Source organism: Lemur catta, chromosome 6 (assembly GCF_020740605.2).
Source record: "Lemur catta isolate mLemCat1 chromosome 6, mLemCat1.pri, whole genome shotgun sequence".
Lineage (NCBI taxonomy): Eukaryota > Metazoa > Chordata > Mammalia > Primates > Lemuridae > Lemur > Lemur catta.
Genome location: NC_059133.1, coordinates 43393203 through 43412104, shown reverse-complemented (window position 1 = coordinate 43412104; position 18902 = coordinate 43393203). Strand labels below are relative to the sequence as shown.

At 33.1% G+C, this 18902-nt stretch overlaps 1 protein-coding gene across 3 annotated transcripts in view; it reads left to right on the top strand.

Annotated features, from left to right (window-relative positions):
* The window catches only part of LOC123639524 (RAB3A interacting protein), a 53237-nt gene extending 34628 nt beyond the window's left edge, over positions 1-18609 (top strand). For all 3 annotated transcript variants that reach the window (XM_045553382.1, XM_045553380.1, XM_045553383.1), the window contains 7 exons: positions 8558-8635; positions 9236-9439; positions 12542-12670; positions 14005-14117; positions 15744-15843; positions 15933-16002; positions 18256-18609. In XM_045553382.1, coding sequence (XP_045409338.1) covers positions 8558-8635; positions 9236-9439; positions 12542-12670; positions 14005-14117; positions 15744-15843; positions 15933-16002; positions 18256-18338 — 777 coding nt within the window. In that variant the 3' untranslated portion in view covers positions 18339-18609. The remainder of the gene's footprint in view (positions 1-8557; positions 8636-9235; positions 9440-12541; positions 12671-14004; positions 14118-15743; positions 15844-15932; positions 16003-18255) is intronic.
* The last annotated feature ends 293 nt before the right edge of the window (positions 18610-18902 follow it).

Here is an 18902-nt window from a genome sequence, read left to right as displayed (position 1 = left end):
AGTTCCAGTCTGACTTTGAAGGCCTGGGAATCAAAAAGAGCGATATTTCAGTTTGAGTCTAAGACAAAAAGAATTCTGTTACTCAGGGGAGGGTCAGCCTTTTTGTTCTATTCAGGCCTTCAACTAACTGGACGAGGCCCACCCATATTATAGAGGACAGTCTGCTTTACTCAGTCTACTGATTTAAATGTTAATCTCATCCAGAAACACCCAATATAGTGTTTGGTCAGATATTTGGGCACCCTGTGATTCAGTCACATTGACACATAAAATTAACCGACATGTGAGACTTTGCCCAGAAAAATGCTAATAATACTCTGTAATCATTTTGATAACTTAAAAATATTTCTGAGGAGTGGGGAGAGGATAGTACTTCCATCATTAAGGACCATTGCCTTAAAGTATCTTCTTTGGATTAAGATCTTGAGTCTTTAGAAGGTCTTTAACAAAAGTATTGATGTATTACTGGAATGGCTAATGCCACTATCACTTAGCAATATATTCTTTTTTCCCCAAAGATTTGTTCTTAAAACTCTTCTAATAATAAAAATTTTTAGGAGAAAATTTCATCATTTTTTGTAATTTTTATTTATGCAACATCTATTCCAGTTTTAGAGGTATGCATATTTTCTTACATAATTGTAATTCTAACAATTTTATATATTTTTTCCAAATAACACTTCAGGTTACTACAAAGTCACTAATGATAATCATAATTTATCAGTGCACGTTCCACTATTTTTATCATTACAAGTAACATTGCAATGAGTATCTTTACACATATAGGGGGCTTCCCTGTGTCCTCTCTGCTCCATACTCTTTACCTTCTTTTCTGGATCATTTTCTTTCATGAACATTTTAAAACTTTATTTATTTCTTTAGTTAGCTAGCCATCAGAGATGAGAGGAAAATAAATTTAAGGATGGGAAGAGTGGAAAGTTAATGATCTAGAATAGGGAGCTGTGTGACTTGTTACATTTTTATATGTAAAAGAATATACAGCTACATGAGCTACTTCTTCCAGTATTGTCTGGCTAGAAGAAAATTTTGTAATGATTTATGGATATTAGATAAGAAAAAAATATATTAAGCTACTTATGTTAATTTTGATTTCCTGCCTGCTTACATTTAATTTTAGCCCTGCTTAGTTTCAGCCATCTGCACATGTATGTATGTTCTGTTAGCTGAAGTAGAACAAACAGAAAGAAACTTTTCCCTCTCTGTAGCAGGATGTGAAGGGCCAGAAATGTAGTTTGTGCAATTAGTGGAAAAACATATCTAAAAAAATATAGTTTTTTGATCTCTAACCTATCCTGAACCCAACAACGGCTAATAGCCCTGACACTGAATGCTTTTTGGGAAAGAAAGTATGTTGATTCATAGATTAAAGATGATTCCAGTAATGAAGAAATTTGTATTCAAACCAATTATTTATGAATTGTGGAAAAAGTGCTAAAAGTTTTTCTGGGTGTTAATTGTGCCTTCATGATCTGTTTACCACTGTTGTATGGAAAGATGTTTTTTCTTACATTTTGTGTTTTATGTAATGCATAATTTTTTGAGAATTTAAAATTGTTCCTAATAAATTCAGTTTGCACACTTTTGGTAAACCTAATGTATAAATTCAAATTTGAAGTTTATTATTATATATGATGAATAATCTTGAATGTAGTTACACTTTGTATATAACAAAGTTGAATTTCAAAAGTATCAAATACAAAGATCTCTAAAGTTATATATTTTTATCCTAATACTTCAATTTTGAGATAATGTAAAATTAAGTAAGTTGAAAGAATGCTTTACAAAGTAGTCTACATTTAACATGGAGAAAAAACATCTTAAGATGATTTTTAAGTTTTAGCAGCCAATTTTAGTAAATATCTATGATGTGCCTAGTTTTCTGTCAACAATATGATGAAGCATTGAGGGCAGGTAATTATTTTGTCTGGCATGAAAAATGAGGCATAAAAAAGCTAATGAACAATGCTGGTACTCAAGTTCGTGATCCTAAGTCTTGCTTTGTATACTCTGAAAATAATAAATGGCACATCTGTTTGTAACAAGCCACAGAAAAGGAGTCAGCATGGAGGCATCTCATTTCTTCATCCCATACTCAAATTATCAGTAAGATCTATGATGGTACCTCTAGAACATAAAGCAAATCATCGTCCAAGCCACCATCATTTCTTACTTTAATCAATAGATGCCAAACTTTAGGTTCTGTACCTGTCCAGTAGAAGAAAAACCTCCATTATAATGATGATACCTAATATTTATTGAGAGTTCCCTATGTGCTAGGCACTGTTCTATGTGCATATACATAATTATAAATTATATGCGTTTTCTAACATACATACTAATGTATGTACATTATGAAACACAAAAGTTTTAAGAGGTGAGATAATAAAAATGCTGAAAAATTTTTATAGTACAAAAATATTTTATTCTCCTTAAAATATCAGTTATACACACTTGTATATACTTAGCAAGAGGAGTGTGATTGAATGTTACTTTGTTTTGAAAATCTTGTTTTAACAATTTATGATCCAGATGAAGGTCTGGTCTAAGTTCCATTTTTAAAATTAGTTACAATGCTGCTGCTAACTCACAGATATATTAATCCATATGTAAGAAGTACATCTATCCCTGTATTAAATCATTATACTCAATTTCTGGTTCCATTGCCAGTTATGTGAAGGTTTTTCCAGAAAAATTATTTAGCAAATTTCCATCTTCCCTAATACTAACACATTGTTTTTGGCAAATTAATCTGAAGATGTTGTACTTAAACATTATTTTTGAAAAAGAGAGGAAAAAAAAAACTTCTTTGTTTGAATCATTACTAACCAGGTAGGAAAAAATTCTGTTTCCCAAGTTTGTAAGTATATACACATAAATGTACAGATCAGAGGTCTGCAAACTACATCCTGCAGGGTGAAACCAGCTTATGTTTACTTTTGTGCAGCCTGTAAGCTAATAATGGTTTTTACATTTTTAAATGGTTGGAGAAAATATCAAAAGAAGGATGTTTTGTGACATGAAAATTATATGAAATTTTTAGCATTACTATATAAATTATAAGACAAATATAGTTCAGAATAACTATAACCACAGAAATTTGTTAATGAAAACACAACATAGAACCATAGAAGTAAAATTTGATATTACATAAAATGTGTGTGTGGGGGAAGCAAAGTTTAGAGTATCTGCATGTGATTGAAGTTGTTATCAGTTTAAAACAGACTGCTCTAACTGGAAAATGTTCAATGTGAACTCCATGGTCACTGCAAAAGAACAGGTACAGTAGGTAACACAAAAGCAAAGGAATTAAAGTTACATCACCACGAAAGATCATCACACCACAATGAAAGACAAGACAAGAGAAGAGAAGAATAAGAAAACTATAAAACAAAAAATTAACAAAATGATGAGCTTAAGTTCTTACCTTTCAGTAATTACTTTAGATGTAAATGAACAAAACTTCTCTGTCAAAAGACATAGCATGGCTGAATGGATTGAAAAAAAAAAAACATGCTATCTACAAGAGAATCACTTTAGATAAGTTTTACATATAGGCTGAAAATGAAGGGGTGGAGAAATATTTCCATGTAATTGGTAACCAAAAGAGGCGGGGGTGGCTATACTTAGACAAGATAGACCTTAAGTCAAAACTCTCACAACAGGCAAAGAGTATCATTATATAATGACAAAGTGGTCGCTTCAACAGGAAGACAAAACAATCATAAATATAGTCTTGCATTAATGACAGGGATATGTTCTCAGAAATACATTGTTAGGCAATTTTGTTCTGTGATTTTGCCCTCGTGAACATCATAGAGTGTACTTACACAAACCTAGAGGGTATGGTCTATTGTACATCAGGCTATGTGCGATTGCCTATTGCTACTAAGCTACACACCTGTACATCATGTTAGTGTACTGAATGCTGTAGGCAATTGTAACACAGTAGTAAATATTTATGTATCTAAACATAGAAAAGGTACAGTAAAAATATTGCCTAATAATTTCATGGGATTAGCATTGTATATTCAGTCCATTGTTGACTGAAATACTATATGGTGCATGACTGTATATATGCACCCAACATCAGAACACCTGAATATATAAAGCAAACATTGACAGATCTGAAAGGAGAATTAGCAAAACAATAACAGTAGGGAACTTTATTACCCCACTCACTCTAAGGGGTAGATTTCTAATGGATAGAAATCAGTACAGAAACAGCAGAGTTGAATAACGCTATAGACCAAATTGACCTAGCAGACATATATAGAACTTTCCACACAAAAGCAAAAGAATACACATTCTTCTGAAGTGCACATGAACCACTCTGCAGGATAGTTCATGTTAGGTCATAAAACAGGTCTTAAATTTAAGGAGATCAGAATCACTTAAACTTTTCTACCCACATAGGAATCAAACTGGAAATCAGTAAGGGTAAGAAAACAGGAAAATTCACAAATATGTGGAAACTAAATAACAGGGCACTCTTGAACAACCTTTAGGTCAAAGAGGAAATCAAAAGGGAATTAGAAAAATATCTTGAGACAAATAAAAATGAAAACACAATGTACCAAAACTTATGTGATGTAGCAAAAGCAGTACTAAAAGGGAATTTTATAGCAATAAATGTCTACATTAAAAAAAAATCTCAAATAGCTTTTTATATCTCAAGGAACTTGAAAAATAAGAACATACTAAGTCCAAAGTTAGTAGAAGGAAGGAACTAATAAAGATTAGAGTAGATATAGAGAATAGGAAAATAATAGAAAATATCAGCAAAACTAAGAACTGGTTTTTGAAAAAGTAAACAAAACCAACAAACTCTTAGCTAGACTAATTGAGAAAAAAAGAAGACAAAATCAAAGGAAAGAGGAGAAATTACAATGGGTGCTTCAGAAATAAAAAGGATTATAAGGGACTTTTATGAATAATTATATGCCAATAAATTAGATAATCTAGAAGAAATGGATAAATTCCTAGAAACATACAGCCTAGCAAAATGAATCAAGAAGAAACAGAAAGCCTAATAGACCAATGACAAATAAGGAGATTGAGTCAGTAATCAAAAACCTCCCAACAAAGAAAAGCCCAAGACTAGATGGCTTCACAGGTGAATATTATCAAACATTCAAAGAAGAATTAATAACAATTCTTCTTAAAGTCTTCCAAAAATAGAAGAGGGAACACTTCTAATCTCATTTTATGAGGTCAGTACCAAAGCCAGCAAAGACATCACAAAAAACTACAGCTGACTATCCCTGATGAACATAGATGCAAAAATCATCGATAAAATACTAGTAAACCAAATTCAGTAACACATTAAAAGGATTACACACCATGACCAAATGGGATTTATTCCTGGGATGCAAGAATGGTTGAACGTACAGGCAAATCAGTGTCATACATAATAATAATAGAATGATATAAAGCACATGATCATCTCAATAGATGCAAAAAAAATTTTTACAGAATTTCACGTCCATTCATGATAAAAATTCTCAACAAAGGTATAGATGACATAGGTATAGAAGGAACCTAATAAAAAGGGGGACCTGAATAGACATTTCTTGTAAGAAGGCACAGAAATGGCCAGCAGGTATATGAAAAGGTGCTGAGCATCACTAATCATCAGGTAAATGCAAATCACAACACCAATGAAATAACCACCTCACACCTATTAGAATGGCTATTATCAAACTACAAAAGATAACAAGTATTGGCAAGGATGTGGAGAAAAGAAACCCTTGTACCCTGTTAGTGGGAATGTAAATTGGTACAGCTATTATGGAAGACAGTATGGAGGTTCTTCTTCAAAAAGTTAAAAATAGAACTACCACATGATCCAGCAGTTGTACTTGTGGGTATGCATCCAAAGGAAATAAAATCAATATCTTGATGAGATAGCTGTACTTCCATGTTCATTTCAGCATTACTCACAATAGCCAAAATATGGAAACAACTTAAATGTCCATAGATGGATGAATGGATAAAGTGTAAGTGTGTTTGTGTGTGTGTGTGTGTGTGTGTGTGTGTGTGTGTATGTATGGATATTTTTCAGCCTTGAGGAAATCCTGCCATTTGTGACAACATGAATGAACCTGGAGGATATTATGTTAAGTGAAATAAGCCAGATATGGAAAGACAAATGCTGCATGATCTTACTTACATATGGAATCTGAAATAGTTGAATTCATAGAAGCACAGAGTAGATTGATGGTTTCTAGGGGTTCGGAGGTGGGAGAAATGGGAGATGTTGGTCAGTGGTACGAAGTTTCAGTTATACAGGATGAATAAATTCTGAAGATCTAATGTACAGCACATTGACTGTATTGTATACTGGAAATTTGCTAAGGAAATAGACCACCACCACACACACAAAAAAAGTGACTATGAGGTGATGGATATGTTAAAAGAACACAAAGAAAATTATATGAAATGCATATTTCAGTGTTTATAAATTTTTACAGAAACAGCCACATTCATTTGTTTATGTATTGTGTATAGCTGCTTTCACACTGCAACAGCAGAGTTGAGTAGTTGCAGCAGAGACTATATATGGCCCTCAAATCCAAAAATACGTACTATTTGGCTCTTTACAGAAAAAGTTTGCTGACTCCTGGTATGGAAGATACTTGTATCATTTTCAGCTTCAGAAGAAGAGAGTGATGGAAACATTTTTAAACTTTTTTTGAATCTGCCTTATGATGTCTTCTGTCAATTTGTCAAAATCCTGTGTGTTATCTTTTTAGATATTGCTTCTGCCTCAGTCTAGCTCTCTTCTTTCCCTTTGGGACTCCAGTTATAGTATGTGCATGTTATACATTTTCAGTGTATCCCTTATATCTCTAGTGGAAGAGTCACCTACAATCCCATCTCACTTTTCTGGGTTTACTTCTCCTGGATCTGGCCCTTAGTTCTTCACTATTTTGGTAGCTCTCATTCCTTTAAACACATTAAAAAAATACTTGTCCAGCTTTTCTAATGGTTCTCCATTGGAAGTTTGGTCCAAGTTGCATAATCCATTAGTAATGAAAGCAGAGCCCATTTCCAAACATTTAAACAAGTATCTTTTCCATAGTATGAGTTACTTTTGCATTTATAGTTAAAATGTTAGTTACCTTGAAAGATCAGATTAGATATGTTTATTATTTAAAAAATACCTGCCAAATAGTCTTTTGTTGACCGCCACTTATCCTGGAAAAAATTCAGCAAATCTGAAACATTTGTTATTTTTAAAAGGACTCATTATTAGATACTATTAATTTAACTCATTATTAGATTTGACAGCTCTTAAGAACTTTGCCAAGATAACTGGCATAATGGCATATGGAATATTTTAATGGTTAATTTCATTTTATTATAAGTTATTGATAGTAAAGATTCTCTTATTTAAACTATTGTAATCTGTAAATTCACATTCATGGGCACACACAAACTGCAATTCATTATAATACTATAAGAGCAAATGAACAAATGGGAAACAAACTGTCAAATTCTGATCTAGTGAACTTCTACTCTTTCACTCTACCACCAGTTGACAGACCTAGTGAGGGTGCCGTTGTCAAATTATTTGTTTAATATTTTTGAAGCTCATTTCCTTCCTTTCTTCCTTACGATAAACTGTAAATTGAAGTTCTAAAATATAAGTTCTTACATCTCGGGATTATCTCAAGAATCCTCTAGTCCATTCTTAATCTTTTATAGGGATTAAGATTATACAGCATAATTTTTTCAAAATACAAGTAAGGTCATGTCACTTTCTTCCTTAAAACATAAGGTAAGGCTTCATATTTTACTTAGAATGAAATCCACAATTCTTACCCTAATAACTTTATTTGATTATTGGAATGAAATCAGAATGTAAGCTCCTTAAGAGCCAGAGACCTTATCTTTTTCTTACTGTATAATCAGCACCAAGTACAGTACCTCACAAAGAGATGTCATGAATAAATATTTGGTGAGTAGAAGGGAATTAAATACCTAGAATCTCATGTTTGTGGTAGTAAAAAATTGAGACCCTATTAAAGGTAAATTGGTTTCCTTTTTAGATTGCTCTGCACAAAATTGTCACTTAATGTTTTGTGAATGTTTTTATTATATGCCTGTCATTCCTGTAAACTGCAACGTTACTGACGTGTTAATATTTTTACTTGTCCCACTATGTCTAATAATATGAATACATAGTGACCAAATTACAAAAACCTAACTGCAGAGGAAGTTGGTTTTGACATGTGGGTCATTGTCTGTTTTCCTTCATCACAATTACAGTCCTTACACAAGCATTGATCAGAATGAATGAACTCAACTTGGCTGCCTCAGTGATAATAGGTACTAAAAGAAGATACCTATTCCTAATTTCTTTAGTTTGTCTATCTGTTGTTAACTGCTATTTCTGTAGTTGACATCAAATACTTATTTTCAGTCTAACTTTTGGTAGTATAGCTTTGATTTAATCATTGACACTTGGTGAAAGATTTTGGAAACTAAATGCTAAATACTTTGTTTCCATAATTTGAGTTGTTCACTTTTTCAGGAAGCTCATAAAATGGTGAGAGAAGCAAATGTCAAGCAAGCAACGGCAGAAAAACAGCTAAAAGAAGCACAAGGAAAAGTAAGTTTTTGCTGCTTTTACTAGTATAAAGTTTAAAGAAGTTAATGGTTGCTGTTTTAAAAACACCTTCACATCTGTTGGATTTTGTTCTGATGTAACCATAGTATTTATTTTAGATTTGGAAACTACAGAAAAATATAAAGAAGAAAATAATTGTTTTATATTAGAACCAAATATTTTAAAGCCTGTAAATCATGTGTTATCAAAAGGATTATATAATCACATTTTAAAGTTAATGTTTATTTTATTAATTCACTGAGAGAAGCCACCTAAATGTGCCTAGATTTTACTATTTTAAGAGTGAGCTATTTCAACTAATCATAAACTTATATTTTGAAGATTTAAAAAATTCACATAAATATTAGATATTTTGATAATTTTAAGAATTTCATTTGACATTGTGAATAGTAGCAGAATCTAAACTCTATGGAAACACTAAAAAACTTGATTTTCACTTTCTCTTTATTACTCAACAGGAAATACAAGTTAAAATTTTTCTCCATCTTTGAAAGTGTTTTGAAAAAATTGCTAACATTTGGCTATTTCTATCATATCTGTAATAAAACATAGTGTATATGACTATGTTGATTTATTTTCTAGATTGATGTACTTCAAGCTGAAGTAGCTGCATTGAAGACACTTGTATTATCCAGTTCTCCAACATCACCTATGCAAGAGCCTCTGCCAGGTGGAAAGACACCTTTTAAAAAGGGGCATACAAGAAATAAAAGTACAAGCAGCGCTATGAGTGGCAGTCATCAGGACCTCAATGTGATACAGCCAATTGTAAAAGACAGCAAAGAGGTAACTCGTCAAGGACTGTCCCCTCTGACTCTGTTGATACTTGTTAATTCTCATCACTGAGGTGTCAGTTATCATTTTTGCCAGCAAAATTTTTAGTACAAAATATGTGATGTTAAGATGGGGGAGGCTTTGTCTAGAGCTGGCTGCTTTCAGGGATTCTTCAGTTCCATTCTCTACCTGGCTGACCTTGGAGTACCTGCTGGAAACTTGGTAAGTTTCTTAATCTCGATATTTCATTAAGGGAGAAACTGTCAGTAGTTGTATAAAGGAGAGTGAGTGGCTTTAATGATCTGCATAATCAAAATTTATTGCTAGAGTGCTCTTACAAAATATGAGTATAAGAAATGCATGAAGATAAGGTGATTTTCTTGAATATTGGTGCATTGCTTTTATTTAATTTCTGGCAGAAGCAGAATTTTATATCAGTAAAGGAGTCCTAGAGTTAATTCAGATAATTAAGCAACAAAACATAGAAATAATGGTAGGGTTATCATTTTAAAAGATAACTGAGATAATGTATAAATATTTTGAGCTCTTTAGAGTAAAAATTGTGTAATTATAAAATGTTTTTTTTATTTTTTTATTTAAACAATTAATACATTTCCAAGGGGATTGATTAATAATTTGTGGAGCACTACTCTCCTGTTTTTTCTTTTTCTTTTTTTTTTTTGGAGACAGAGTCTCACTCTGTCACCCTGGCTAGAGTGCAGTGGCATCATCACAGCTCGCTGCAACCTCAAACTCCTGGGTTCAGATGATCATCCTGCCTCAGCCTCCCGAGTAGCTGGGACTACAGGCATGGATCACCATGTATGGCTAATTTTTCTTATTTTTTGTAGAGATGGGGGGTCTCACTCTTGCTCACGCTGGTCTCAAACTCCTGATCTCAAGCAGTCCTCCCACCTTGGCCTCCCAGAGTGCTAGGTTTATAGGTGTGAGCCACTGCGCTGGGCCTCCTGTTTTTTCTTAAAAGCTATATTTTACATTGTTGACTTCAAGTTTATCATTAATCTTGAAGAAGCTGTGTGAACTTGTTAAATTTTGCATGGAAGACAGGAGTTTATTAAATTGAATAACCAGTGTTACCTATTTTAATTGAATTGCATTTTGATTAGTTATCAATAAAAATATGCTAGTGAGAGAGAAGTTTCAGTACTTAGTCAAATCTGAATGTAACAAAATCTAAAATTCATATTGGTTTCTGTTAAATATTTAGGAAACTTTTAGTCATAACTTCAATTCTAATTTCTTTGAATTTAAATAGCATTTTAAATTGCTTGTAGAACTTGTATTTTTGCTGTTGTTTCTCGTATATAAATATGTATTTTTTTCCTATTGCTTACACTAAAAAAGTTTTAATATTTTTCTCATGGAACATTTTAAAGGTTCATTTTTAGTTTTTGAAATCCCTTGAAGTATGAATAGGGAGCTTATTAACTTCAAAATTATAAACTTTTGCTTTCCAGGTATATCTTATAGTCTGATGTTTCATGAAAAACTTGTCAAAAAGTCTTATTAGACAAAGGAAACACACAAATTTGACCTGTGTAAGTCTTAGAAAAGGATGTAACAATCTGAAAGAAAATGAAACATGTTCATGTTTTTGTAGAAAGTGTGATGGGGCACTCAGTGATGACATTAGCAGCATTATATTTTCTGTACATTTTTAAAACATTACAAGCTTGCATACAGACACACATGTGCAATCAAGGCTTTGGGATCAAGCTACTTAGATTTAAATTTAAACGTTCTTGCTTTCTTGCTTTATAAACTTGAGCAAGTTACAAAAGGGAATCATAATATCTATCTCACACAGTTGTGAAGATTAAATGTTTATAAAGTGCTTACCATACATAGTTCCTGGCAGAGTCAGCTCTTAATAGATGGATTAAATTACTGCCTTTAAACTGAATCTTTCCCTATAATACCACTTACCTACTTTGGGATTTATGTCCATTTTCTCAGTAAACTTTACCAAGAAAATGAATTTGAAAATTTAAGTATTGCTTATCTGCTAATACTATTTATCCTTTTGCCTTTAGCTTTGATTTAAGGAATTTATGAATTGGGAAGGGAAAAAAACCTCACACTGAGATTGCCATTATACACTTTAAATGAAAGTATATAGGGAAGCTTGGATATACTCAGCCTTTTGTTATTTTCACGTAGACTACCTGCGCATCTGATTAAGCTATCCCAGGGGCAGGCCGTAGCTGTAGTCAGTGGGTCATTCAGTGGACAAGAGTAGCTTGGAGCTATAGGAGGACAAGGGAGACTGCACTGTGTTTGGGTGGCTGATGGAGGTTCATCTTTGTATTCCAGCAGATGGCACTGAGCTAGGCTGAAGGAATCTGAGGATCCGTAGGGAGGAATACTTAGGGAAACTTTATCAGGGTGGAGGGAAAGGGAGGGACAATTGGAGGAGTGAATGAGAAGGTGGGTGCCAGTGGTAGATTATTTTTGATACCTCATATGATAGTTACTTGATGCCCAAAATATGCCAGAATATCTAAATAAATGCTATATTTTACAATAGTCTATCTAGGAGGCTATATGTATGCTTCTTTTAATCTTGTTGCTTATACAATAGACATTTTTTTGTCAGGTCTTTTGGGACTGCCTTCAGGTAATAGCAGAACAACTACTGTCATTTTTTTAAATCCCAAATTAAGTTTTACAATTTAGTCTCAGTTTATTCAAACACTTTATTTAATTAACTTGGCTCCAAATTACTTTCTGATTATTTTCCGAAAAGACTTGTTGTCATTTTTTTATATTCGGAACAGTTTGCACCTGTGTCTTAAGAGGAGCTCCAACATTTTGAGGGGGCCAGGGGTTGCAGATGAGGATAACGGGTAGCAACATTAGACAAGATAGTAGATACATTGAAAAGGGCCAATTAACCATTTGGGAGTCATTTCTTTTAAAAGAAAAATTGCTACTCGGTATTATAACTAGTCAAGAACAGTTCAATTTATTGTTTTTAAATGGAGAACATTTTTTTTTCAGTAATGTTTCAATTAGGTTTTGGTTTTATAAAGTGGTTTTATGTTTGTACTTTTAAACAAGTTTCTTTGTGTTTTCTTTTGGTTTGTTTGCTAGGCTGATTTATCTCTGTATAATGAATTCAGATCTTGGAAGGATGAGCCCACAATGGACAGAACATGTCCTTTCTTAGACAAAATCTATCAGGAAGATATCTTTCCATGTTTAACATTCTCAAAAAGTGAGGTAATTTTTTTTTCATTTTAATAGGAATGCATTATAGTTGTTTATGTGCTTTTTACTAAATCATTACATATTTTTCAGTATGTCTTGCCTAAATAAGTTATTATAAAATGTCATATTTTACCATTTCTCCATTCCATATTAGGATCATATTAATTTCTTGGTATTCAGTTACTGAACATCTTTCTTTATTTGAGCAGAGAGTCATTTGCACAAAAATGTGTATTGCATTGGAGTGAAGTATTAAACATGTACAGGGGATAGGGTTTATTTCTTGATTCCTAGTCCAGGGTTCAGTATGAGGGAAGTTCTGTATTAATTCTGTTAAAGACGTTTGTTGGGTTTATCTATACATGATAAAAAATCATATTTAGTTTCTTTATCTTTAAAAGAGGAAAAGTAACACCTTCTTGTCTATGCCACAGGGTTGTTAAGAGGATAAAATGAAGTGGATTAGTAGACACAAAAACTTTGAAAAATTTTAGGGCACTATATAAAGTCATTGCAACACTGTACTCCAGCCTGGGTGACAGAGGGAGACCTGTGTCTAAAAAAAAAAAAAAAAATTTAAAGTCATAATTTAAATTTGTTCTTACATGTGAAAGGTTTGTCTACAAATGTTCTGTTAATTAATGTTTAAGAAATTTTACTATTAAGAATCTTATGTTAAGTCTTTCAAGTATTTAATTATACCATTGCTTATAAGGAGAAGTTAAGATGAACATTATAATGCTTTTGATATGAATATGTGGTATTCGTTGTGGCTTTGTACCTGGTTTCAGGTAGGTCATTCAGTAATAGTAATCTTGCCAGACTGCAGAAGTGTGCCTGTTTCATCTGTTATGTATCAGTTGCTGCATTCCACATCTAGGCATATAATATTTGATAATTCCGTTAATTCTTGTGTAGACTCACTTTTGTGCACCTGAATAAAAGTTTAGAAAATATATAGTTATAATTAGTATATATTGCTGTTATAAATGGCCAATATTAAAAAATATTGCATAAATTTGGTAGATTAGGATATTCATTTTGAAGTGCCATTAACAATAGATGTTACTTGTGGGTAAGGAGTGAACAGACATTGGAATTAATACCTTTAATCCTCATCCAGATAATGAGAAAAGTTATTTCACTCTAACTGAATTGCCTTTCATAATAGTGTTTGAATTATAAAAGAAATCAGACCAAGATTACATGATTTCTTCCTTCTTCATTGGACAAGGCCATGCTAATGGAACTTGGGGGAAGAATAATTTATAAATTAGTTTACAGTAGAATATAATTTTGATATTTTTCTGCTAGCATGGCATCTAATACTTTTTATTTTTTTAAAGTTGGCTTCAGCTGTTCTGGAGGCTGTGGAAAACAATACTCTAAGCATTGAACCAGTGGGATTACAACCTATTCGATTTGTGAAAGCTTCTGCAGTTGAATGTGGAGGACCAAAGTAGGTTTCCACATCCGTGACTTATGGAGGATTCTGAGTTTTTGAAATTTTATGTGTTGCAGTTACTTAGTTTTTCTAGTTTAAAATCTCTTCATATTGCTATTGAGAGTGTGTGCAGCCCAAAGACAAATCCTCAGTGTTGGATATAGCATTTCAAATTTAACATCAAAGGAGAACCCTTTTAATTACAAAAAATGTGCATACATGATAGGAATCCAAGTAGACAAGAAATTCAAAACATGTTTTTTTTAGTTCCATATGATGACCCACAGTGGATCATGAAATCAGTTTAGTGGGTCATAAGCAGAATTTTTGTTTATTATCCATATATGTATAGCCATGTATACTGAATTTCTGTGTAAGGTATTTCTTTCTGAGGGTTGTCATCAGAAATAGTTTGGGGAGATACTGAGTTAGACCAAGTCTTATGAAGCATGAGAACAGGGTACCCAGAAGACCTGGCTAGTCTTTCCTTTTCATATTATTATTATAAAGAAGTCTCACTTTGATAAATAATCAGTTCTGACTTTCACATGTGAGAGATATTTGGGAATTTGGGAATAAATCTTCAGAGGTAAGACTCCCACATTTCATAGGAGGGCAGGCCTTTTTCCATCCAGTCAGTCCTATGAGGAGAAAAGCCTGAACTCAACGGTACCTAAAACCTCTGGGAAAGGTGAAGGTTTTGCCTAAAACCAAGGCACAGTTGTGCCTTGGCTTCTGTTTAAAAAGTGACTTAGGGGCCGGGTGCAGCGGCTCATGCCTATAATCCCAGCACTTTGGGAGGCTGAGGTGGGAGGATCACATGAGGCCAGGAGTTAGAAACCAGCCTGGGCAACACAGTGAGACTCTGTCTCTACAAAAAATTTAAACATTAGCTAGGCGTAGTGGTGTGCACCTATAATCCCAGAGGCAGGAGGATTGCTTGACCCCAGGACTTTGAGGTTGCAGTGAGCTAGGATCATACCAGCCTGGGTGACAGAGTGAGACCTATCTCTAAAAGAAAAAAAAAAAAAAGACTTGGAAAGCTTATGAAGAAGCTGCTTATTAAGTGGTTAACAGCCAGATCAATATGGGGACTGGAAAGCCAGAGAGAAAGATCATAGAAAGCAATAATTGACTCCTGTTAGGGTTATTTAGAAGCCAGAACAGGAAAAGACTGGTTGAGATTAACTGAATAGGTGTGTGTAAAAGCCTCTTGTAGAAGTTGTGTGGTTCTTCCTGCTTCCTGTTATACATAGTACATTCACAGCAAAATTATAGAATATTGGTATTTCGGTGACTGTTTGTGGAGGTTACCTAGTCATATATTTGCTTTATGAGCCACACATGCACCTCACTCCCCTGTGCAACACCTGTAGGACAGTATGGCCTCAGAATTTTAGGGAAAGGATTTATATTCTTAAATTCTACAAACACCCAAGTGGTTTTATCCTGATCCTTCAACCCTAAAAATGGAGAATTAAATCAGTGATAGCAGTTTTCATACCTTTTAGGTCTATGTAAAGCGAACCCAAGTGGGTTCTGAAACATTTTATCTTAAGTGAATTAATAGACAACTTGTACAGAAGGTAGGGGCAAATGCTTTTAATTTAAAAAAAACTAAAATTTATCATTATTTCACAGAAAATGTGCTCTCACTGGCCAGAGTAAATCCTGTAAACACAGAATTAAATTAGGGGACTCAAGCAACTATTATTATATTTCTCCTTTTTGCAGATACAGGGTAAGTGATTTAATCATGAGTTTTAATAAAGCTTGCTTTGATTTGAAACATTTAACTATTCATGACTTTTGTTTTTCCTTTTGGTCTAGATCACTTCTGTATGTAACTTTTTTACATACATTCGATATATTCAGCAGGGACTTGTGAAACAACAGGATGGTGAGTGTTCTTAATTTATTGTAAATATTTACATAAAAGTTCAGCAAAAAGTATAGGACATGTAGTAATGGTCAAATAAACATTGGTACATTTGTGTAGACTTCCTTTTATAGTTATAATAAAATGTGTAGAGAATTTGAGAACAAATGTTTCTTTTAAAAAATGTTGTATTTAACCCTTTTATTTGCCTCATTTTACCCTTAATGTTGAATTTTAAGCAGGACCAATTTTAACTCATAAGGGGTATATGATAAACCAGACAGTAAATGTGAAGAGAATACAAAGCTCATTGAATTTACTCCTTAAGAGATGAAAATGAGCAAACTCTAGAAGTGGTCAGATTTATTTTAATTGATGGAAACCATGAAGGAGCTAACAATAAGTTTTTGGTGTATTTTCTACTTTCACGTGTGAATTAATAAAACAGTCATGAGGATAATTCGGAATGGAATAAATATCACTGTATTCTAAATCAGCAGGAATGTGCAGATGACATGTCCTGGAGAGCCAGCCTCATGCAAGTGTGTTAATATTTTTAATACAGTTTTGTGTGGTTTTACAGTTGAAATGTCTTAAATATCAGGCATAAAACCTAATATGGCCCGACAGCTCCAAAGCAGCATTTCTTGAGTGCACGTGATTGTTTTAAAACAGAAATAGCAGGTGGGCTAGGGACAAGTCTGTGCCAGTTTCGTATTTGAAGCTGTGGGAAATTTTCCTGGTTATATTTTTTTAGTCACCAAAAATATTCTTGTGCTTAAAATCTATTAGAAGCCTACCATCTTTCAATCAGTAAACCAGTGAATCTTAATTCTATCGGAAAAGTAGTCATACTGATAAAAACTTAGTTTAGCCTTTCTCAAGCTCTGGTATGTTAGAAACAGTCATATTTATTTAGAATCCTATATAATTGGATTTTAATGCCTAAAAGAATAGGGATGAAACCTGTCTCAAATTTATGTTAAGTTTTAAAAGCCTGGATCACATAAAAGTAGTCTTTAAACTGTATAATACTTTTTGTGACTTTAATAAAATTGAAATCTTTTTGAACACCTGTTAGTGGATAATATGTTTTAAACTGAAGAACTGATGATTTATGTTAAATTATCAAGCATGTTTTTCTCCTTGTTAAAATAAAAAGTTTGTAGGGAAGCCTGAAAAATAACTTACTTTATGGAACTAGGAAGAAAGTGTCGTAAAGCAGTGGTGAGGGTGATGGCAATAGAAGTGGCATCTTCTCTGGTTTCTATCACTCTTCCACTTCACGGTATTTAGTACACATTATATACTGTCTAGGTTTGTAGTAAACAAGTAGTATTAATTTTAAACTATGTTTATTATATATGCCTTGTGCCAGAAAGGATTTAGAACAGCTAAATCTAAAGCAGGATTTTTAACCTTGAAACTATTGATATTTTGAGCCAGATATTTTCTTTGTGGTAGGGGCTGTCTTACACACTGTGGGATGTTTAACAGCATCCTGGCCATTACCTAGTAGAGGTCAGTAGCCACCCCCAGATGTGACAGTGAAAATGTTTCCAGACATTTCCAAATTCCTGGGGGGCAAATATCTCCTGGTTGAGAACTACTGATCTAAATGAATTCAATCTGATCATAAATCAAATGAAGACCTTTTATTATCTGAAGTATAGAGCCAGGTTTTTTCACTTAGAGTGGGAGCTTACAAAAGTATAGATAATTGAAATTTACAGATCCACTACGTTTATTTTTATTTCTAATTTGAGCCATACATAAAAACCTTTCCATGTTATTACAAAGAATATTGAGTTTTCTGGATTGTCTCTTGTTTTCTTGGTTTCTTGTTCATTCTATGCTAGTGTTAGTGAAGAGTAAAATGGCCAAGTATAAAGCAAACTAGAGCAAGAAGATTCGTAAGTCAGGTAATAACTCTTGAATACTGAACACTGAGTATACTCTCTTATACAAGCAACAGCATTGCCATTTACTCAGGACACTGAAATGTCTACCTTTTTTGGGCTAAAATGATAGTTTTTGATGTATCTAACAAATAATTTTGACAAAACTGGTAAATCTTGCTTATTCACTGATAAAACTAGGATGCTCACAAGTACATGGAAGAGTTTGTATAAAATATCAAAAGAATGGGCATTAGGTACATCATGAGGAAATGCCTAATTGGCATCAGTTAATCTTAAAATTTCAGCAAAATTTTAAAAGTAATAAAGATGGTATTTTATGATTTAAATGTCTTTCTCTTTTCTGTTTGTATAGTTGATCAGATGTTTTGGGAAGTTATGCAGTTGAGGAAAGAGATGTCATTGGCAAAGCTGGGCTATTTCAAAGAGGAACTCTGATGCTCTGCGTGGGACCATGCATGAACCTCCCTGAATAACTGAAAAATAGCTGAGTATTTTTATGGTTACTGGATATTTATTTCTAAGGAGTGGGCACAAGACTTTATCCCTTTTGCAAATTACTCTGAGAAGTACTATGATTTCTTTTAAACTGACTTAACACTGTGTTTGCTTATTCTATAGTTGAACACACTATTAAGAATTACAGGTGTACTAGTGATTGTAATTTATAGTTGCAAAAGGAAACAAAATAAATAAATGTTAGATTGAATGTGTGTGTGTGTTTTCTAGCTCTGACGTGGCATTTAGGGTCAGCAGAATGTATTAAATAGTAATTTTCAAACTGCACAGCAACTTCCTTGGAGACAAGGAAGAGGAGCTGGGTGGACAGGACTCAACTTCCGTGCTCTCCACTGCTAGAATTGTTCCATTTTGTCTGTTTTATATATTGGGCTTCAAAAAAGATTTTATTTGAAGAAAGACTGCTGCTAAAAAGTTTGAAAGTTAATGTTTTAATCATTGTGTTACTTGTAATTTAAAGGATCCCTTTATTATGGTGATTTG